Here is a 23991-nt window from a genome sequence, read left to right as displayed (position 1 = left end):
TTTGATTAGACAGATAATACATCTGACACTCCATTTCTCCTTCACTCCCACTACACCAATATGGAAGACAATCCCCGCAGCCTGAAGGCAAATGAAGAAGAGCTGAAAGTGCATCAGATTCTGAGGCTAATATCAGAGGCCAGTCCTGTCTGATCGTATTCAATTACTCCATCAGAATCCCATCTCGCATCCAGAGAGGTTATAATTACTGCTTCAGTCCTTAAAGTACAGCCTGCCCGATACGCTGGCAATTTGGTGTCCGTTCCGATCCGCTGTGTGTGAATTAGATCCTTCACATCTGACAAAGCTTTACGCACTAACTCTCCGAGCTTTGCTTAATGTTCTGACTGTGTCAGAGCAGTTTTTTTAAAAGCCACTGCTGAAATCTGACAGCGTCTAATTTCATTACATTTTTTTTTTCACTCTTATAGAGGAGATATGTGGCGATGAGGGGTTATTATTTAAAATAAGACAAGTTTAAGTTTAGTTGACTAAAAATGGATAGTCATAAAGTGAAAATCTAGTATTAATAGAATTGAGTCAGTTAACACACCCTAAATCGCATCAAACAATGCCATTTAAAACGACGCATTAATAACTTTAAAATAAGTGCACAAGAAGCTTATTAAAAATCACTGTTTACATCCCGTTGCTAATAATGACACAGACATATATACAAAGATGCCGCATAGTCTGCCCTCTGGCATAGAAGCTATATAAAGTGTTTATTTATGTGTGTAAATGTAAATGCACTGGGCGGCGGCTGCTACGCTAGGAGGCAGGCTATGTGGAGTCTATGTATGTATGTATATATATATATATATATATATATATATATATATATATATATATATATATATATATATGTCTGTCATTATCAGTACAGTGATGGTGGCATTCGGAGCTGAAGCTAGCGCAACAGGTTGTGAACAGTGTTTTTTAATAAGCTTCTTGTGCACTTTTAAAGTTATTAATGCCTTGTTTTAAATGTCTGGGCTCTCCAGATTCTATCAAAGAGATGTGGAGCTAATTTGATTCTGGATAACGGTGTAAAAAGCGATTTATCGAGGCAAAATATGCCCTGAAGGGGCCATTGTACAGAGAGTGCTGGGCAAAAAACACAAAATTACTGGATCTTAGAAAGCTGTGGGAGAGCAGAGGTGTGCTATTCAACAAAGGTAAGTATCTTTATTATGTTTACTACAGCCAAAGTCCATTTTACCCAAGAGTTCTCCTTTAAGTTAAAGTTCAAGTACTCTATCAAAAAAGTGAGTAGAGGTTAGTGTCCTTTAAGCATCATACAGTATTTCAGCATCATACAGAAGTACTAAAGTATTCAACACTTTTTGTACTTAAGTATTGCAAGTAGTTTATTTAAGCATTTTCTACTCAAGTACTGAGAGTAAAAGTATATGTACTGCGTTGTGTAGTTATTACAGAAAGAAGTCACTAAAAGGTCACTACTTGGTCTATCACTATTGTAAAATCAACTAAAGCTGTCAAAAGGCCAAGAGATTAGAGCGTCTACATTAATCCTTTGGACAGTGCAGAGCATCTACTGCTCTAAAAATGGACGGATTTTTAGTGCATCTGCTCATACTAAGCAATGAAATAGCATTTATTTTTTTCGCATGAATCTGAATGTTTTTTTATTTTAGAAAACAAACCCAGTGCGCTTTGACTTTGATGGATTGGTATTTGAACGGCGCAGTGCTTCTGTATGTGTAAGGAGCAGGGGGTGTAAGCATGAGCCTTGCAGGAATGGGCATCTGACTGTTGTCAGGGTTTTAATCAGTCAGTGGCACACCTGTGTTTTCTGCTGCCAAGATAGCAATAAGCCAGAAATGTCCCTGAACACACCTCACTTTCAAAGCACCACGCTCATCGGCATAGATATATTTATAAACTCCATCATTATTTTACGGCACAGATGGTGTAAGATGTAAAATTAGACTGTTGGTGGGGTGTCAGGCTAACAAAGCACCCAGCTCTCAGGGATTGTATGACGTCCCAAGGAAGTTAAACGGGTCTGTATGCTGTGCGTCTTTCAATTATGCCACCCCAAAATATTGCCATATTTTATTCCCAGATGAAAATTAAAAGAAACTAAATCACATTCCATTTTATTTTACTTAAGATTATTTTTGGATTGGAGCTTTGATGTAATATTCAATTTCTTCATGAGCAATAATTCACAGAAAAGCAAGCTTTATTATACTCTGGCTTAGACTTATTATCTCCTTCCTATGCCTTTATAAGTCTTGGCCAAAACTTCATTATCTCGTTCCTACTCCTTAATGATTATTTGTCATGATTTAATTATCTTGTTCCCATGCCTTAATAAGTCTTGGCCATGACTTAATTATCCCATACCCACATCTTAATAAGTCGTGACCACACATTAGGATCTCGTTCCCACACCTTAATAAGTCGTGGTCAGGCCTTAGGATCTCGTGGCCACACATTAATAAGTAATGGTCATGCATTAAGATCTCGATCCCATGCCTTAATAAGTCGTAGTTATGCTTTAGGATCTTGTGGCCAAACATTATGATCTTGTTCCCACACCTTAATAAGTCATGGTCAGGCCACAGGATCTTGTTGCCATGCATTAGGATCTTGTTCCCATGGTTTAAAAAGTCATAGTCACACCTTAGGATCTTGTGGCCACGCATTAATAAATTGTGGTCATGCATTAGATCTCTCTCCCACGCCTTAATAAGTTGTGGTCACACTTTAGGATCTCATGGCCATGCAATAATAAGTTGTGGTCATGCATTAGGATCTCGTTCCCACGCCTCAATAATTTGTGGTCAAGCCTTAGGATCTTGTGGTCATGCACTAGGATCTCGTTCCCACGCCTTAATAAGTCCTTGTCATGCATTAGGCTCTCGTTCCCACACCTTGGCTCTTGGCCACGACTTAATAATTGAATTCTCACGCCCTATTTAGTCATGGTCACACCTTAGGATCTCGTGGCCTTGCTGTAATAAGTTGTGGTCATGCATTAGGACCTCGTTTCCACGCCTTAATAAGCCATGGTCAAGCCTTAGAATCTCGTGACCACCCATTAGGGATCTCTTTCCTATGCCTAAAAGGTCATGGTCACGCCTTAAGATCTCATTCCCACACCTTAATAACTCTTGGCTCTTAATTATATAATTCCCATGCCTTAATAAGTTGTAACCACAGATTATGATCTAGTTCCCATGCCTTAATAAGTCATGGCTACGAATTAGGATCTTGTTTTTATGCCTCAATAAGTCAAAGTCACGCATTAGGGTCTCTTTCCTATGCCTAAAAGGTCGTGGTCACACTTTAAAATCTCATTCCCACACATTAATAACTCTTGGCTCTTAATTATGTAATTCCCACACCTTAATAAGGTGTGATCCACAGATTAGGATCTCGTTCGCATGCCTTAATAAGTCATGGCTACGAATTAGGATATTGTTTTTACGCCTTAATAAGTCATAGTCACATCTTAGGATGTCATTCCCATGCCTTAATAAGTTGTGTCCTCACTTTTTTTTTTTTTACATGATGTCAGCTTAGAGGCGGAGTCATACCTTTTTTTTTTAATGTGTTTCTTAACTTCCTCTTTTGAGGTTGAAATATTTGTGTTAAATTGGCTTCAAAAGAAGCAAAAATGAGACAATGGGCTCTATTAGCTGACCTTCACATGGGAGAAAAAAATGACTGCATGCCCTTTAGGGCGCCCTGTCCTGCAATAAATTATAATTGTGTCGCCTCTAGAGCAAGAAAAATCAATAATGTGTTTTAATGAGTGTCCTTATGTGGTTTCCCCTCCTATACAAAAAGGTGTGCTATTAAGAGTGTGATTATTACTGAAAATCTGATGCGTCTGTATCAGAAACATTATCAAGAATGCTTATTTCAGAGCAGGAAAATATTAAGTGTTAAGGGGAGGGGGGGGGGGGGGGGTCAATGCCATTGACGGCTGAAGGGCTAGTAGTAATGCTGTATGAAACAGGGGTGATGTTTTCCATTTTCTTGGTCCCATTCAGGAGATAATCAGCTGCATTTCGGACCAACTGCAGACATAGCAGATACCCAGGTACAGTGAGGTTCAGTAGGCGACACAGGAGGAAATAAGCTGATAAAAAAAACTTCCTCTTACAACGGTACTGATTTTTTTCTCAAAATGTAGGTTAGTGTCGAAGATGAAACCTTCAATGAAAGATTCTTTTCATGCTCATGCACGTTGGTGTTTAACGGCCAGAGTTCACTGGCTATTATGCTAACTGAATCAGGATTTCCAAAGATAATAATGTCAGTTTTGTCTTGGTTTAACTTAAGGAAATTCTTAGACGCCCATCATTCAACATACCTTAAACAATTCAAGCAAGAGAGTGAATAATAATAATAATCATTATAATAATATACAATTGGAAATTAATTTATATTTTATATTAAAAAATTTAACAAACCTACACCGTCTGTAACACAGAGCGCACAAGCTATAGTTTTATATATAGTTAACTCGAAAAAAAAAGCATGCCTCTGCTGCCCCCTGCAGTATAGATAGTGATAGTGCAACAACAACAGCAGGCCAGGCTTACTGGTTTACCCATGCCAACTTTGACCTGCTTTCACTTGCAGAAGGGGGAAATTCATATAATATATGTAATGTAGAGCAAACTTGCTCCTAAAATCCAGTTTTTTATGAACAGTTGTATGTTTCTATTTTTTAAGCTGTTTCATCATATGGAGCTTCTTTATTCTTCTGAGAGACTTCTTACTCACACTTGCTAGTTCCCCTAAAGCTCAGCCACTCTATTCATAAACGTGTAGTGACGCCTCAGGTCAGCGGGAAATGGGTTAACTCAGTTGCATAACCAAATAACGTTTGGACCTACTTGGCTCCTGTCAGTGTGTCTATGCTATTGTAAAGACGGGAAAAGTATGCCTTGTGCAGCTTGAAACTTGCAAAATGCGTGAGCTAATTTTCTTAATTAATTGTGGTCGTGTTTTGGGTGTAACATTAAAAAAACGTAAATAAGCGTATCACTTGCCATTTCCGTTATGAGCCGTTTCTGCTTTTCTCTTGTGCAAATAACACATCAGTGATATATGCGTTGGGTTGTTATGTGCTTACTTCGCCACTTGACTACAGCAGCGTTACACCTGTTCTGTCGAATAATGCTACCCATATAAATATGTGCTCTCTAAAGACATTGCGCATGCGCTGACCTACCCTTTTTGATGATTTCTTGTGTGTGTGTTTTTTACAGAGACTGTAAAAAAAGATGGACGCCGTGTCTCCGTTCCCATTCATTCAATGAAAATGAAGCCAAAATCTTCCGCCATGTTGGCGATCCTGACACCCGATTCTGCGCAGTAGAGACCAGAGGAGGGAGAAAGTCTGTGGATAGCAACCTACTCATTTGAATAACCCCGCCCCTGAGGGCTGCCTCGCGGTCACAGACTGCAGAGCGGAGCGGAGCGGAGCTGACGGTCTGTTATTGGTCCCGCCCATAAGCAGCCCTTTTACAATAACCACACCTTTTTGAATAGAGCTGAATAACGTTTTAAAAAATGAATTCTGTGTGGATATTAAATTTTAACAATGTAAGCAGAGGATACACTAGCTGTTGCATTTAAATAATGGAGGTAGAATTACAGTATATTAGAAAAAAACGTGATTGAGAGTTGTCTGTTTTGCCATTGAAACCTATGGGGATGGGTGGAGTTACACAGCTTTCTGCAGCCGAACAGCAGGGGGCGCCCGACCTGTGGTGGCTTCACTTTTGAGAGACGATGCTCTGTCCAGCTATATACAGTCTATGGTTTTTTATAATAAGTCTATTTCTTTGTGCATTAAACAACCTAGACGCACTGTCATTGTACGAAAGTGTAAATGGAAATTATAAATAACAATAAAAACAATTATTAATATTATTTTATTTTTTTTATGAAAAAAGGAGGTCGTAATTACCTTTCATTAACATAAATTTACCATAATACAGTGATTTATGCTATGCAAATATACTAGCTAGCTATCGTTACATCTACTGGAAATTCTACTGGGAACATGCTGAAATATGGTGCTTCTTTTTTATTTTTACAGTTAAATATACACTAGGGTAGCACGGTTTAACAAGGTAACATAACTCGACATAACACCCAGATCACCGAAACACATTCATTCATTCTAAAGACCACAATTAGACACTTTAAGGTGTTTTAACCAGGGCACAGGACCCTGTGAACTGCAGTACCAGGGTTGCAGTACTGTTCCTCAGCAGTGCGCTATTCGCCCCCGCCAGCAGAGGCGCTGCAGGGAGTTCGGCTCTACCTACAGCTCGAGCTGCAGAGGAAGCGCGCGTGTTGTGGTTGTGGAAGCAGCAGCAGCAGCGATGGCGAGCTCCGCGGCGAAACAGCCTCAGAAAGGCGCCGCTAAAGGTCCCGCAGCGCCCGCCGGCGGAGCGGCCGCCGCCGGGGCGGCCATGCCCCTGGCCTCTCCGCTCATGGGGGGAATTAACAACAAGAAGAAGAAGCCGTTTCTGGGGATGCCGGCTCCGCTCGGATACGTACCCGGTCTGGGGAGAGGGTGAGCCGGCTAGCAGCTTTAGCATGTGTGCGAGCTAACGTAGCTAACTAACTCTAGCTAATAAACAGAACCCTGATAGTAATTCTGTTTAGTTTATCTTTAGCTATTTATCGGTTACAGTCCTGAAGACTTTGTATGCGACCCGTATTAGCCTAATGCTGAACATTCACTGCACGACTCTGAAAAGTCTTTTAACAGACTAAAATCTGACACCCCCTCACATCAAAACACAAGTCACAGACTTTTTACTTACAGGCTAAGATTTTGCAAAGATTAGGCATCTTGCATGGTCACTTTTCGCAAGATTGCAACTAGGTTCTTTCTGAGATTATTTCCCGCCATGCTTCTGGTGGAGTTTACATACAATAACTGTTACATATTATAATACAAGTAATGTGTATCAATACTGTGATTTATCAGAGACTCACAACTTTTGTCCCCAATTAACAATTTATTTTTCTGCCACACTCATGGTTCTTGATATATTTTTTGATAGAATACATTTTGTGTTCAACTCTGCCTATAAACCTCCCCTTTTTGCTACAACCTTGTATAGCAAAGAGTCACAGTTTCACTGCTATACATTTGATTTAGATAAAATTAATGCAATAAAGATCATTCTTGAAAAATGTGTAATGTTATTTATTAAACTTGTTTGTATTACAAATAAGACTGCACAATAAGACAAAGTAGTGCAAAATAAAAAGACTTTAAATATAATTACTTTAAAGTGCAACCTGTTTAAAATACTGCACATATTAAAGTAATAACCATAGAAGGCATATGAACTGCAAAATGTGTTCATTTATAAATAGTTTGTAAACAGTCACATGAAAAATATTCTTGCCTTACGGCTTCCGCAGCTCTTCTAATGTTTGTGGACCTTGTTCACTTTTTGCGTGAGCCAAGTCTCAAGACTCTCATTTCAGATATCAGCTAGATTTTGAACAGCATAGGGTATGCTTTTATTTACATTTAATGGTTAAGTAGGTGTGTAACCTACACAATCATTATCACTCTGTCCTGAGTACTCCACCACTATGACCAAGATTGACCATACAGGTTAAAACAAAGCCGGTTGTCCAGCAAGATCATACTAGTCAACCAGCTTAAGTATAGTCAGGCAGGAGCTGGACACTCAGCATGCTTACTTGTATGGGGTATGTTTTTGTGTGGGTGACCAGCATTTCAACCACACTGACAATTAAAGACCTGCTGAATGTTTTCTACCTGCAGTGCCACAGGTTTCACCACGCGTTCTGATATTGGTCCTGCTCGAGATGCTAATGACCCAGTGGATGACCGTCATGCTCCCCCAGGGAAGAGAACAGTGGGAGATCAGATGAAGAAGAACCAAGATGATGATGATGAGGATCTGAACGACACCAACTATGATGAGGTAACTAAGTATAAGATAAGAGAAGCTGCATTGTGTTATTAAAATATAGACAACAGGGGTATTGAACCTGCTCACATTGGGCCAGTGTGGCTACAGTTTCTTATTCTTAACAACCAGCTGCACGACTGATAACCACCTGTTTGAGCTACGTTCACATTACAAGCCCCGTTGCTCAAATCTGTTTTTTTTTTTGTTTTTTTTGCTTAAATCGGATTTGGCTACTCTGACGGTTCACATTCACAAATGAAAGTGATCTGTATGTATCTGTTTGTAATGTAAAGAAATCTGTCCCTGAAACGTCTCATATGCACATGTATAAACGTCACTTTCTTCACCAACAACAATAAAACGTCATATTTGATAGACGACTCGTAGCTTTATAAAGGTGAAATGGATGTGTTAGCAGCTCATATGTGGAGCATCTTTTGCTGGAGTGGAGAGTAAACAGCTGGTCTGCAGTACATGCTCAAGTTGAGGAGGTGAAAAAAAAAAAAAAACTGTCATACTGGACACCCACAAGAACACTATATGCTGCTTATATTGTTTTAATAGTAGTGATTTAGATGGTTAATTGGCTTTGTTATTGAAGAATACTATACCTTGTTGATCTTTATGTCCTTTAGTTTAATGGTTATGCTGGGAGCCTGTTCTCCAGTGGACCATACGAGAAAGATGACGAAGAGGCAGATGCTATTTATGCAGCACTGGATAAAAGAATGGATGAGAGGCGAAAAGAGAGAAGGTAAGATCTCTTTCCTCTAAACAAAGAAGTCAGATTAGGAATTATATTTAAAAATGGTTTCTGTTTGATGCAGTACTTTTTGTGCTATATTGTTCATTTTATGCTGCCATAGGTAGTTTTTTTCAGAATATTTTTACACAGAAAAAAGGTTTTCTGACCTAAAATTAATGAATAGGAGTTTATATATATATATATATATATATATATATATATATATATATATATATATATATATATATATATATATATATATATTTCAGATATTCAAAATGGTATCTCAGTATTAATTTGTTTATGTACATTCAATCATATCCAAATCAAACAAATATTGTTGTGTAAAATATTAAAATACTATGACACAGAATTTACATAGTTAATTAAAGTCCTATAAATATGAAGTATTTGGAAGTTATGTGCCTGTAATGATTAAACTAGAAATTTTTGCAATCATGCTTGTTTTCTATCCTTTTGTTAATATCTGTGTGTTAATTAAATGTGTATTTTTATAGGGAGCTGAGGGAAAAAGAGGAGATAGAGAAGTATCGTATGGAGCGTCCCAAGATCCAGCAGCAGTTCTCAGATCTGAAGGTACATATACAAATTCTTAAGTGGACCAAGTGGTCTCCTGCTTTAACTTGATAATTTGTTTTAATTTGATATTAAATATTTATGGAAACACATGTTCTGCTCTGTGTTTGTGTAGAGGAAGCTTTCTGAAGTATCAGAAGAGGAGTGGCTGAGTATTCCAGATGTGGGAGATGCGAGGAACAAAAGACAGAGGAACCCGCGCTACGAGAAACTCACTCCTGTTCCTGATAGCTTCTTCGCCAAGCACCTCCAGACCGGAGACAACCACACCTCAGTTGACCCCCTACAGGTAGTTAGAGTCACACGGCGTCTCATGTTTTTGTATCATTAGAATTGCTCTTGTAGATCATTACTGTAATTAAAATATTTAAAGTATTTTTGACTTTAGTCAGACTTCAGATGCTAGTCTGAAAGTTTTACTTTGGTATAAATTGAAATCTGCTTTTTGCTTTAAATCAGTAATCAGCAAATCAGTTTTCATTAAATGAACACTTGACTTTTTGTCATTGAAAACTATGTTGATTCATATGTGGCTGCTAATAGAGTAAGAAAGAAAATGTTTTTACTTGCACTTTTAATACTATGGAAATAAAGTATAAAAATTGTGAGTTTTAACACAAACTATTTTTCTGTTTTTACAGCAATTTGGTGGCTTGAACACACCATTCCCCGGGGGCTTGAACACACCATACCCAGGCGGTATGACTCCAGGGGCTGGAGAGCTGGACATGAGGAAGATTGGTCAGGCCAGAAACACTCTGATGGACATGAGACTCAGCCAGGTAACCTGTGTGTTAGAGCTGTCAAAGGCATCCAGGGCTTCTACAACTAATCGATTAAATCAGCTAAAATTGATTATTAAAATAGTTGCCAAATAATTTAATAATTGATCATTGTGTAGGAAAAGTCATGGGTGCCTCTGCACATCTTAAATTCCACCTTAAATATGGCCAGTCCTCCAGCAAATCCAAAACATTCTATAGTTTTAGTCCAGCTAACCTTAAAGACAAGTTCTATTTTTTCTCTCATTCAGTGTTCTTAGAGCCTGCTAGAGGAGTTAAACAAGACATATTTTTAGTACATTTATTTCTCATGCACCTTTAACAAATGTTCTGTTCCGCCTTAAATGCAGGGGCAGTTACCTACATTCAGAGAAAAAGAAAAACATTTTTTTAAATTACCGTATTTTTCGGACTATAAGGCGCACTTAAAAACTTTTAATTTTCACAAAAATTGACAGTGCGTCTTATAATACGGTGCGCCTTTTGTATGGATTTTACTCGTCAGGTTGTAAGGAGCAGTAAACACACACTCCGTGCAGCGTTATAGAGAGTTTCAGTGCTATACAGAGTCCAGAGCCGTGCAGCTCCGAGGCTGAGCAGCAATAGCATTAGCTAGATGCTAACCGCTAAGCTAGCTAGCTTATTGACTGAGATCAGTATTATCTAAATTTTACTCGTCAGGTTGTAAGGAGCAGTAAACACACACTCCGTGCAGCGTTATACAGAGTTTCAGTGCTATACAGAGTCCAGAGCCGTGCAGCTCCGAGGCTGGAGCAGCAAATAGCATTAGCTAGCTTATTCACTGTTCAGAGATCAGTATTATCTAAATTTTACCCGTCAGGTGTAAGGAGCAGTAAACACACACTCCGTGCAGAGCAGCAATAGCATTAGCTAGATGCTAACCGCTTAGCTAGCTAGCTTTTTCACTGTTCAGAGATCAGTATTTTCTAAATTTAGCACTTTTAATACTGCTGGAGCAGTATTATTAGAGTTAGATGCTAATCGCTAAGCGTTCACCGTTCAGAGGTGAGTTTTCGGCCTGTAAGTCTGTGCTGCTTTGCCTGGCTAGCATTAGCTAGATGCTAAGCGCTAACTCTCTCAGAGGTGAGTTTTATCAGCCTGTAATCTGCTTGTTTACCGTGTTAAAACAAGCTACGGGGGACGAATCGCTAGCTAATATCTCACTGTCTTACCAGAACACGCAGGATTACTCAGTGTAACGCTGTCGTTTAAGTTTGGGTTAACTTTACTAGTTTAGGTGACTAGCTAGCGTGCTAGCGGATAGCTATGCTAACGCTGGTGCAGCAAGCCTTAGTGGACATCTGGAAATCTAAGCTTACTGTAAATAAACTGAAGCACGTTACTCACCCAAATAAACAGTTTTCAGGAGAGGAATCTGTGTAGATTAATATCCAGCACTCGTTTGACTTTGAAATAGCTAGATTTATATATACTGAGACGCTCCACCGGCAAGCGACCACCCCCGGTGGGGGAAGGGAAACATGGCGCCACCCCTGTTCACTTTGATATAGGCACCCTTTCTAGTGTCACTTAACGCGCCTTATAATGTGATGCGCCCTATGTATGGAAAAATAGCAGAAAATAGGCGTTCTTTGATAGTGCGTCTTATAATACGGTGCGCCTTATAGTCCGAAAAATACGGTAATAATCAGTTAATTAAGTTATTTGCAGCCCTAAAGGCATCAGTAGTAAACATATATTTACTATTCAAAGCATGTACTGGTGAAACTCCGGCAGCTTTACTTAATTATTTACAAGGTTTCTAAGCTGAAGATGGTTACAAAACTTATGTGATATTTAAAAAGCATGTTTAAAAGCAAGTCTACTAATTTTCTTTCTAGAAAGTCTTTATTTTAAAGAAATGGATGACTGCTTGTTTAAATAAGTGATATTTATCACAAAAAATCCTGTTAATGGTGCTCATAATGGTCATAGTAACAATAAAATCAAATATACAGAAAAACAAATGAGGGAAGTTAATTTTGGTCTTCCCATGATCTTTAGAAGAACCAGCTGATGTAACCTTCTGTTGTAGATGTGACTTGTAGAATGTTCTAGATGTTTCAGATGGGGTAATGTGTTACGGTAACAGGAATTAGTGAAAACCAGGGACACGACTAAAATGTGTATTTTAACAATAATATTATTCATTTATTTTGAAAGTATATTTTAAAGCATAAATGGGATTTGGAGTCACGCGACAATACATCTCTGAAGGATTTTAATAATAATATTTCAGGGTAAAGTTTATAGTTAGAGAGTGGAGACAGGTAACAAATGCTATGTTGTCAGTGTTCTATGTAGTTTTTATTAATGTTTTTATTACATATCTTACTTTTGCAATTGGGTCAGTGTAAAAGACACTATGGTTAATAATAAAATGTACTTTAAAGTCATTTTGTGTGCACATTTGTATATATACATGTAATTTCCTAGGGACAGAATTGGCACAGATTCTGCAGAATATGCCTTAACGATTCGTGTCCTATGTAGAGCCTACAGCACAGTTTGTAATATCAATATAGTGCAAGATGTCCTCATAACATGGTTCATCACAGGTTCATCACAATGTTCATCTAGTCTTCTCTGCAAAATAATTGATTAAAAACTGCAAAGATATATAACTGGAAATAGTTTAGAAAGCCTGAACTCCATTGCTCTATACCATAGAGACTTAGTTAAATGGGTTGCAATATTGTGTTTGGAGGTATGAATAGTTGCTGATTGTGTGCTTATATAATGCTTCTTTTTTTTTTTTACAGGTGTCTGACTCTGTGAGTGGGCAGACAGTGGTGGACCCTAAAGGCTATCTGACAGATTTAAACTCCATGATTCCAACACATGGGGGTGACATCAGGTGTGTGTATATACACTCTCTAAATAAAACACAAAAGTACTGGGATACTTAAATTATTTATTGTTTTCTCGAAAATTAAATTAAAAGAGCTTTATCCTGCTGTAGTTGAAGTGTAACTGTCTATACTGTCCAGATAAGACTTTATATTAGGCTTTGGCGCATCGCTGACCTCCTCGACTCATTCCAAAAGTATTTGATGTAGCATCTTCATTCCAGAAAACACAGTTCCATTGCGCCACAGCTCAGTGCTGCGGGAGGGCTTTATACCCCTTAAGGTGCCAGTAGATTCATATCTTAGTGGAAAAAAGCAAAGAAGCAATTTGAAAAACAGAAATGTGAATGTTTTGTAGTGGCTAAATCCATTTCAAGATCCAGATCTCAGTTCAGAATCGGTAGGTATGACCTGCAAGCTTAACCTAATCATTCCAAAACAAAATGGTGCATATTTGACAGGAATAATGTTGTGTAATCTTGTAAAATGTACTTAAAATACTTAAATCTGTTATAGTAGTAAAACTAAAAAAAATGCTTTTTGATTCAGAAATGTTCTTTCATGGGTCTCCGAGTGGTCAAGCGGAGAAGATCACCGGTTAGAATCCTGTTCATGCAGCTTGCCATCAGCTACCAGAGCCCTGAGAGAGCACAATTAGTCTTGCTCTCTCTGGGTGGGTAGATGGCGCTCTCTCCCCTCATCACTCCAAAGGGTGATGTCGCTCAGAACAAGGCGTCTGTGAGCTGATGTATCAGAACTGAGTCGCTGCGCTTTCCTCCGAGTGCGCTGTGATGCTACATCAGCAGCAGCTCAATAAGAGGTGGTGATTGACTTCATGTATCGGAGGAGGCATGAGCTAGTCTTCTCCCTCCTGGTGTGTTGGGGCATCACTAGTGATAGGGGAGTTCTGATGAGTGGGTTGGGTAATTGGCCATGTAAATTGGGTAGAAATGTTCCTTTTATAAGCATGAAGAAGTTCAATTTAAAGTAGTTATAACCTGTGCAGTATCTGATCGTTTAAGCTGGTCTGTCTAATGGTCACAGGGATAAATATCTTGGTTTGTGATTGTGTGCAGTGATATTAAGAAAGCGCGTTTGCTGCTGAAATCAGTGCGAGAGACCAACCCTCACCACCCGCCTGCATGGATTGCCTCGGCACGTTTGGAGGAGGTGACGGGGAAACTGCAGGTGGCCAGAAATCTCATCATGAAAGGCACTGAGATGTGTCCCAAGGTCAGACACACACTTAACATATGCTCTCTCTCTCTCTCACTGCAACATTTACAGTTTCACAGTATACCTGAGTATTAGACCGCACAGTTATTATACTGTGGGTGTATATAATTATCATATTTATTATTATTATTATTATTATTGCTTTAGGCTGTAGATAGCTGTGTGAAGACGCTTAACAACTGTCACACAGTCATTTGCGAATGAAGTTTGATCCCTCATCTAATGTTCAGTACATGCAAACACATTCGGTCACCTCAGCACTTCCGATAGAGCTCTGAAAAACTCGACATTTTTACATTTATTCATCATTACCTGGCTTTAAATATTAAACATTGAAATGATTGCTGTAATTAAAATCTAATCTAAGGAAAACTATTACAGAATGCTTCTACACTTTTTCTCCCATTTATGTTTACAAAGACAAAGTATATTTCTTTCTAAAAAGACATTAAATTTATTTAAAGATTTTCCTCCTTGTAGTATTGCAGTGTAACTTATAGATTATTACTAGTATTACTGCAGTTGTAGTTAATAGTTTTTTTGGAAGGTATAACTATAAATACTGACGTAAGTGAAAGGTTAATGTTAATATAGTATAGTATAAAATACTTAAAGGAGAACGCTGGTGTAAAATGGACATTTGGTTTAGTAAAACATGATAAAAAATACTTACATTTGATGACTAACACACCTTCATTCTCCCACAGCATTCAGAGATCCGAAATTTTATCCGAAATTTTAACAGTTTGTCCAAACACCCTTCAGACTGGGCGACACGATAAATCGATTTTTCCACCGTTATCCAGGTTCAAAACGTTTTCACAGGATACGTCTGCGAAGTAAAAGTCCTTTTTACACTGAAGTTCTCCTTTAATAATAAAGCAGATCTTTTGAGTTATATACTACTTTTGGTAAGTAGTCAGTAATATCCTCTGACTATGTTATAAATATCCTTAAGTGTCAGAATAAGTAATACTGATTTGCTTAGATGCATAGAAAGAGCAAATGTCATATTTCATAAACTTTCCTGTAGAGGGCAGAATGAGTGTGTTTAAAAGAATGCTGAAGGGTTTTTTTACACACACACACACACACACACACACACATAGACAGTGTGTGTTATGTTGCTAGAGTGACTTGTCATGGTAACAGAAAACCTTTCTGAGGAACTGCCTGTAAGGCTTCTTTGACTTTTATTTCTTAATTTATTTAACAAGGACATTACACAATAATCAGCATCATTATTATAGCAGATTTATGCAAATGCCTGTTTTTGGCTTCTGAGGCGGTGAAGTCTCGGAACATTTAGGCACATTTAGACACGTCATATTCATGAAATGCTGTTCTCGTTTGGAGAATTTGTAAAAAAAAAAATTAAGCCTTTGAGAATCGATACAGTATTGCAAAACACACAAAACACACTATCACAATACTTCAATATGTCAATATTATCTTACACCCCCTAATAACCTTTCCCTTACTTTTAGTGTGCGTTAATTCAGACATTTTAAAATGTCTTAAAATGTTTTTTTTTTTCAGCAGCAGCAGCAGAAGTCTGCACCCTTCAGATCAGAGATGAATGACTCTGGCTGAAGATTGTTTTGATTTGATGGAAGCTGATAATGACTGTGCAGCAAATGAACACACACGCTGAAGATTAATGAAGTCAATCTGTTAGCAGTCTCTGGTGAGCAGGGCCTTTGCCCTGGCAGAGATGATGGCTTCATTAAATCTGTTGAAATCTCTGCTGCCTTATTAATCAGCCCTGCAGGACTTCCTGCTCTGTTTTATGAAGTACAGCCCAGTATGATTTAAACTGAGTCTATAGCGTTCTAATATTGTAACTCAGTAGGGCTGTAATATATATATATATATATATATATAAGCCGTTCTCGATTTTAGATTTTAGACCTTTTTTTCTTTTTCTTTTTTGGAGGTGTGCCACAATAGAAACAAACAGCATCATTTAGAGCTGTCAAGTGTGCAGACTAATGTTTCTTTTACTTTCTATTTTCAAGGGAGTAAAAAACGTGCCAGCACCACAAAACTGAAACCAATATAAACACAAGTTTATTTTAGGTTTTCAAATGAAAAATAGCAAGAAGCTTCCTTCCACCTTACAATCAGCTTTTATAAATGTTATTAAACAACCTGAGAACATTACCTAAAATGTGTCATTGCTCTAAACATGCTAAAAAATTAGTTCAATTGTAGTGCAGTCTCTTTCCAGAGTGAATGAATCTGCCGATTAAACAAGTATTTTGGGATGCTCTTGTTTATCTTGCCATCTCTTTTCAGTTCTAGTTCCCCGTTTCTTTGGTTTAACAATGAAAAAATAAGCAGATGAAGACTAAGTTTGAAGTAGCTCTTGTATCAGCACCATTAGCAGCATGTTTCTGTAAGGTAGCCAGAACAAAAAGTTCTTATGGCCATAAAAAGGTTATGGGACAGACACCCTGTTTTTAGAATTAAAATATGTAGCTGCCTTAAAGGAAAGATAGCATTGTTTATTATATTTTGCCCTCTTTTCCCACCCAAGAAAACTAATGCTTTCAATTTTATGGAAAAATTCTTAAGGACTGCTGCTTTCAGGAAAAGTGTGAAATATATAAAAATCACTGCCACATAAAAAATTCTTTACAGGTTTATGACAGAAGCAAAGCCTATCTTTTGAGATCCTTCTGACATTTAAAGATGTACAATCTGCATTACCATATATTGAAAAACACATTTTATGAACAGTAATTTGATAAATTGTATTAATTAGGTTAATAGCCCAGCAGTACTAACAGTAATTCGATTTTTGGTGGGCTTTTTTTTAATATAAATTGGTAATTTGTGTTCTCTCTCTGCAGAGTGAGGACGTATGGCTGGAGGCAGCGCGGCTGCAGCCCGGAGACACGGCGAAGGCAGTAGTTGCTCAGGCTGTTCGGCATCTTCCCCAGTCTGTGCGGATCTACATTCGAGCAGCTGAGCTGGAAACCGACATCAGAGCCAAGAAACGAGTTTTGAGGAAAGGTCAGTGACTGAGCGGCTAACTTCCCATAATACATTGGCTCAGTGTTCAAAATTTGTGCGTTTTTCCTTTTCTTTTCAGCCTTTCCCATTACTCTGTGTTTCCTTCTGCTTTTCATGTTTTTATAGACTCTATTCTTTCCTTTTTGCTCCTGTCATTTTTGTGCAGCATGTTTTTGATAGGGCTGAATGGCTGTTGCTGTTTGTATTTTTCTTTATAAGAGTTTCAGTTTAAAGTGTTTTATTGTGTATTGTATTGAGGAAAATTCACATCTGTAAATTCACTCAGTGAGAGAATAGTAGTGATTTAATGCTGTCGGGCATCATTCAGATAAATATAAGGCATTGACATACTAAATATGCAGAAATATTATTCAGCTAGTAAAATTTCATCTTAAGTTTTTTGTTATTATTAATTTTAGGAAAGATATAGGCCTACTGTAATCAGTTTGACATGGATTTTTAGTTTCATTATCCATGTCTGCACTGGTGTTTTAAAGATTGTATGGTCATGAATAGTTGCTTTGAATGTATGGAAAAGTCTTGAAAAAGTTATGGTAATGTATAGGCTAAACGTGTATTAACCATGCTAGTAAATCTTTAATGGCAAATAAGAAAATTGATATATTTTTTTAAGATTTTACCCTGATGATTTTTTTTCCTATAATGATATTTAATAACGTTGCTGATTTATTTGTAAGATGCCCTGTGATTCCCACCCATACATATGAGTGTGCATGCCTGTTTAATATTTTTGTTCTGGTCAGTTCTGTGTAGCATATCAACAGATTTATTATATTACCATAAAAAACACGATTTGTTGCTTTGCTGTATTTTTTTATTTAAATGTCTGAAATGTCTTTTGTAATTGACCAGTACTGGATCAAATGCAGTCTGACTGGTTAAATGCACCAGAGGTGCAGATAGTATTTTTCTGATTGTGTATCTGTTTACCTCTGCAGCTCTGGAGAATGTGTCCAAATCTGTGCGTCTGTGGAAGACAGCTGTTGAGTTGGAGGAGCCAGAGGATGCCAGGATCATGCTGAGCCGAGCTGTAGAGTGCTGCCCCACAAGTGTGGAGGTACACATTCAGTCCTAAAGACTTAGTGGAGAAGTCCAGTGTGAAATGGACTTGGGGTTTAGTGAAACAGGATGATGAGTACGGTATTTTTTGCTCTATAAGGCGCACTTTAAATCCTTTAATATTCCCCAAAATCGTCAGTGCCTATTATGTAGATTTTTACCAGTCAGGATGTAAGGAGCAGTAAAGCCACTCTGCCAAATTGCAGTGTTATTCAGGAGTTTCAGTTAAGTTTTCCAGCACCATGGCTGGAGTAGCATTAGCAATTCCCGCTAACTGCTTTTTCCCTATTCAGAGGAGAGTATTATCAGCCTGTGGCCTGCTCCTTACCCCGGCTAGCGCTGCTGGAACAGCATTAGCAATTCCTGCTAAGCGAGCTCGTTATTTTCCCGCTAATGCTCAACAAATGTGGGAATCTAAGCTTAATGTAAACAATAGGAGGCCATTTACTCACCCAAATATACAGCTATCAGGAGAGAAATCTGTGTAGATTAACACCCAACACTTGTTTAACTTTAAAAGAAAGTCTTTGTTTTATTGCAATTTTGTTTACTTATCTTAGCTTTTCTTAACTTAGTTAGCTACTCTTATAGTGTTATATACTTATAGTGTTGCTTAAAATGTGTCTTATAATCCAGTGTGCCTTATGGATGAAAATAGACTAGAAAATAGACCAGAAAATAGACGTTCATTGATAGTGCGCCTTATAATTTTAGCTTCTTAGCTGATGCTCCCAAAAGGCTTACAATACTAGTGATAGGGGCATAGCATTGCCCATGCATAGACATCACCGGTTTTACACTATTAACAAGGTAACCTGTTTATAAACAGTGTTTTTAATAAAATATCTGTGCACTTTTAAAGTTTTCAGTACCTCGTTTTAAATGTCAGGGCTCTCTGAAAGCTACTTTGAGGCTTGCTTATGATATAAAATGTGTGGTTTCTTTGCACGGGCAATGCTATATCGCTTTCACTTGCATTGTTAGCATGTTGGGAGCATATGCTAAAAGTGCTGTATTTCGGAATGCTGAGGGTGAGGGGATATTATGCCATAGAATCCAGGCTTCTCTAACGCAGGTCCTGTTTCCGCTACAGCTCTGGCTCGCATTAGCCCGGCTCGAGACGTACGAGAACGCTCGACGGGTTTTGAACAAGGCCCGTGAGAACATCCCCACAGATCGCCACATCTGGATCACTGCTGCCAAGCTGGAGGAGGCGAATGGCAACACGCAGATGGTGGAGAAGATCATTGACAGAGCCATCACTTCACTACGGGCCAATGGTGTTGAGATTAACCGTGAGCAGTGGATTCAGGTAGGCCATTCAATTCAGATTAGCCTTATTATCTGGAGATTTTGGTGTAATTGAGAAATGAAAAATTGTGTCTGAAAAGTAACAAGTCGTGTCATAACAGAAAATTCATTCTGTTATATTTCATATTTCATTTCAATATATTGTGTAAATGTACTATTGTGTTATCATATTTGATACCAGCGTTTGTAAATATTAGTGGCATCAAATGTTTCTTAAATGACAATATCGTTTATCACAGTTATTTCAGGATTGTACAATTATTTTTCCGATTGATACAATATTATCGTATCAAGAGATGGCCTGTGATTTCCACCCATAATTATGACTGTGCATGTCTATTAAAAAAAAAAAAAATCTGATCAATTCTATATAGCGGATATATTAACAGATTTGTAATTGCCATGAAAAACACTTTATTTGTTGCTTTGCTGTAATTTTCCATTTGAGTGAAGTGACCGGCTTATGTTCCCTATTTTAAGATCAACACTAGTTGTAAATGAGCAATGTTTATGCTGAAAACTATGCTAAGACTTTCCACAAAAGTCTCAAACATGAATACATAAAGGCCTTAAATAAATGATTCTACATATTAAATACTTTAGGTGTAATGGATAAAAAAGTAAGCAACAAAAGAACGGGCATAGTTGTAAGTTCTGAGGACACGGCAGAGGGAGGATAGAGATTAATTAGTCTTGGTTATACAAGAACATAATAGCATACATAGTGGAAAAAACATGCTGCTGCAGAGAACTACACACACACTCACACACCAGAATTTGGGAATCATACTCTCATTTCTCTGCCAATAAAAACTGGCAGGCCTTATTTGCACTTTGATCTTGCGTGACAGAAACTCAGCATCTTTCCAAGTCTTACTTCCAAACATCCTCTGTGCTGAACAGATTGATTAGGAGATTCTATGACCTGGCATGACGCCTCACAGACTTTCCCGTGCTGACTACAGTGTGATGTAGAGACTGAGCGTCTTTACATGTGACCAGCGTTTAAACAGCACCCGCAAAAAAAAATGGCGTGCACACCTTGATGGAGTGATTCTGAAACTTAAAAATTTAAATATTCTACTTTTTCTCGCTGATGTATGTTCATATTCTATCTCAATGGGTTTAAAAAGAAACGCTGTGGTGTGAGATTTGGGTTTTGACTTTGTTTACATTGCGTCTTATTCTTTGGTTGCAAATTGTAGTTCTGATTGTTTCACTTAGATAAATTCTTCAGTAGTCCTTAGACATACACGAATACCGATGGTGGTATCTGCTAGGTGGCCGATACCATGCTCATTTACTCCTACTCGTAACCGAGGCTCTGATACCAAACTCTGAGACAGTGTGCCTAGTGCACATCGCTGCGCTAACAGACAATTCTTGTTTGTACTTCATCACTTTAAATTATACCATTATGAATATTTTCATTCCCAGTTTACATTTACATTTACATTTATGGTATTTAGCAGACGCCCTTATCCAGAGCGACTTACAACAGTGCTTCGATGTTTCTTTAAATATCCAAAGCTAGTTTGTAGACTAGGATCAAGAGATACACAAAGCTTGATCATGTTTAGAACCCTAGGAACCTTTTTTTATTTATTTATTTATTTTTTGGGTATTAGTTTAGGAACTCTTTGAAAAAATGTGTCTTCAGTCGACGTTTGGAGACCGCGAGTGACTCTGCTGTTCTGACATCCAGTGGAATACCAAACCTTGGTGCCAGCACAGAGAAGAGTCTGGATGTCTGTTTTCTGTGTGTTTTGAGGGATGGAGGTTTGAGCTGAGCCGTACTGGACTTCTCTAAGAGCTCTTGGTGCAGATCTGCCAGTTCCATGACAGAGGAGCAGAAGAGAACAAAGGAACAAGGGAAATAGAACTAACATGTGAGAGAGCAAGTGAGCGAGAGAACGAGCAAGCCAACAAAAGAGAACAAATAAATGAGAAAAAATTAGCGAGACAGAATAAACAAACGAGAGAGCAAGCAGGCAAGCAAGAGAGAACAAGCAAGCAAAAGAGAGGAAAACGAGCGAGAAAGCAAGCAGAAAGAGAGAACGAGTAAGCAGGCAAAAGAAAACGACCGAACGAGAGAAAATGAGCGAGTGAGCAAAAGAGCACCAATGAACGAGAGAAAGAATGAGTAAGTGAGCGAGAGGAAATCAGAGTTTATACATTAAGGTATGAAAATGCCACTCATCGTCCCCTCCTATTTACCCTTTATTTTTTTTTCTTCAAACTCTCATCTGATAGGCTGATATGGTCTTGACATCTAAAAAATGCTTGTTTTGGGGAACAAAATGTCTTATTTATATATATATTATATATATATTCTCTGTCGCAGGATGCTGAGGAGTGTGATAAAGCCGGCAGTGTGGCCACCTGCCAGGCGGTGATCAGAGCAGTGATTGGTATTGGTATTGAGGAAGAGGACTGTAAACACACGTGGATGGAGGATGCAGAGAGTGTAAGAGATGTTCACTGAAATACAATGGAATCAGGTCTTAAGTAGTAATACGGTATCGTGTCGGGTAAGATTTTGAACATGCTGTGTTGTGTGATTTACAGTGCGTGTCTCATGGAGCTCTGGAGTGTGCCCGTGCCATCTATGCCCACGCCCTGCAGGTCTTCCCCAGCAAAAAGAGTGTATGGCTGCGAGCAGCGTACTTTGAGAAGAGTCATGGCACACGGTAAGATAGCAGCACGATTGCATGTTCCTTATAAATATGGTGCCATTTAAAAGAGAAAGGAACAGGCTTTCCAACGGAATAAGATTTATTGCCAAAAAGCATTGTTACAACAAAAATAATCTAACGTACACATTTTCTTACTTACTATGCTATGTTTATATTATTGAAGAAATCAGACTTTATTAGCTAAAAAACAGTTGAAGAATGTAAATCATAGAACTTAAGGCCCTGTCCCACTGCGATTGCGTCTAAATATCCACTAAAGTACGTCCAAATTTCAGTGGACACAGTTTAGTGGATATTTAGTGGATATTTAGACGCAATCTGGACGTAGTTTAGTGGATATTTGGACGGCACCGTCCAAGTGGACGTAGTTTAGACGTTGCCGTCCACTTTAGACGCAAAAGTGGTTTTGGTACCTCCCAAAATTTTCGGAATAGACGGCGACTAATATGGACGTAATTTAGTGGATATTTAGACGCAGTACGGACGTATTTTAGTGGATATTTGAGGTGGACGTCTACGTCCATAAAAATATTTTTCTGGCGTCCATCGCTTTTCCGCTCTTCCACATCCAAGATGCCAGCCAAGAGGAAGGGTTCCGCTAAGACGGCCGCCGCCCATACAGTCCTCTCCTGCTGCCGCCTCCTCCTCCCGGTCTGGTCCAGCACATGGAGGAGTATGTTCTGCTGCTGCACCATCACTGCAAGGAATCTGTGGTCCATGGTTGTGTAGAAGAGAATAGATGTGCTCTCTCTTGTAGCTCAAGAAGAAATGATGATTCACTAGAAAAAACAACCATATATATTTGGAAGTCGACGTCCAAAAAGTGGAAGTCGACGTCCAAAGAGTGGAAGTCGCGTACAAATTTGGAAGTCTGCGTCCAACTTCAATTTAGACGGAATATGGACGTATTTTGGACGCAGCGCGTTCACTCAGTGGACACAGTGTTTTCTGATAAATTTGGACGTACTTTAGTGGATATTTAGACGCAATCGCAGTGGGACAGGGCCTTTAGAGAGAAACACCAACAACTTTAACACGACTCCCATTACAAAATTAAAGTTCCATAAACACTATAAATGGACCTTAAATACCCAAAATGTTCAAAGAAGGTTTCTTAAAAGCCCTATTGCACAAGTTTAATATCAATTTACAATATGTTATTCCTGAAGTCATTAGAGGCATTACAGTATTAAAATCAGCCACGGTCCCCTTTTTTCTCCAGTTACCATATTTTTCGCATTATAAAGGCACATTTTAAAATCCTTTATTTTCCCCAATATTGTCAATGCGCTTTATGTATGAATTTTACCAATTAGGATGTAAAAAGCAGTAGAGCCACTTTACTGAAGTACATCATTATACAGGAGTTTTAGTTTAGTTCTGCAGCGCTGCGGCTCGTGTAGTATTAGCATTAGCCGCTAACCGCTATTTTCCCTTTCAGAGGGAAGTATTATCAGCCTAAAGCCTGCTTCTAACCCCAATAAGCACTGCTGGAGCCGCTAATGCTAATGCTCCAGCCTTAGTGCTGTAGGCATACGATAATCTAAGCTTAATGTAAATAAATTGAAGTGCTTTACTCACCCAAATAAACAGTTTTAAGGAGAGAAATGTGTGTAGATTACATCCGGCGCTCGTTTGACTTTAATAAAAAATACTTTCTTTTAAAGTTTTGTTATTTAGCTTAGCTTACCTAAC

The 23991-nt window shown here is 38.3% G+C and overlaps 1 protein-coding gene across 1 annotated transcript in view; it reads left to right on the top strand.

Moving 5' to 3' along the window:
* Positions 1-6342: 6342 nt before the first annotated feature.
* prpf6 (PRP6 pre-mRNA processing factor 6 homolog (S. cerevisiae)) overlaps positions 6343-23991 on the top strand; it is a 29381-nt gene continuing 11732 nt past the window's right edge. The window contains exons 1-13 of the mRNA XM_022677536.2: positions 6343-6574; positions 7811-7973; positions 8597-8715; positions 9225-9303; positions 9419-9592; positions 9945-10085; positions 12869-12963; positions 14032-14188; positions 17047-17209; positions 18169-18287; positions 19383-19601; positions 21945-22067; positions 22169-22290. Of these exons, the coding sequence (XP_022533257.1) occupies positions 6381-6574; positions 7811-7973; positions 8597-8715; positions 9225-9303; positions 9419-9592; positions 9945-10085; positions 12869-12963; positions 14032-14188; positions 17047-17209; positions 18169-18287; positions 19383-19601; positions 21945-22067; positions 22169-22290 (1868 nt within the window). The 5' untranslated portion in view covers positions 6343-6380. The remainder of the gene's footprint in view (positions 6575-7810; positions 7974-8596; positions 8716-9224; positions 9304-9418; positions 9593-9944; positions 10086-12868; positions 12964-14031; positions 14189-17046; positions 17210-18168; positions 18288-19382; positions 19602-21944; positions 22068-22168; positions 22291-23991) is intronic.

The sequence above is a fragment of the Astyanax mexicanus genome, chromosome 13, assembly GCF_023375975.1.
Source record: "Astyanax mexicanus isolate ESR-SI-001 chromosome 13, AstMex3_surface, whole genome shotgun sequence".
In the NCBI taxonomy this organism is placed as follows: Eukaryota; Metazoa; Chordata; class Actinopteri; order Characiformes; family Acestrorhamphidae; genus Astyanax; species Astyanax mexicanus.
Note: the sequence above shows the minus strand (reverse complement) of the source record. Positions and strands in the feature narration are given on the sequence as shown.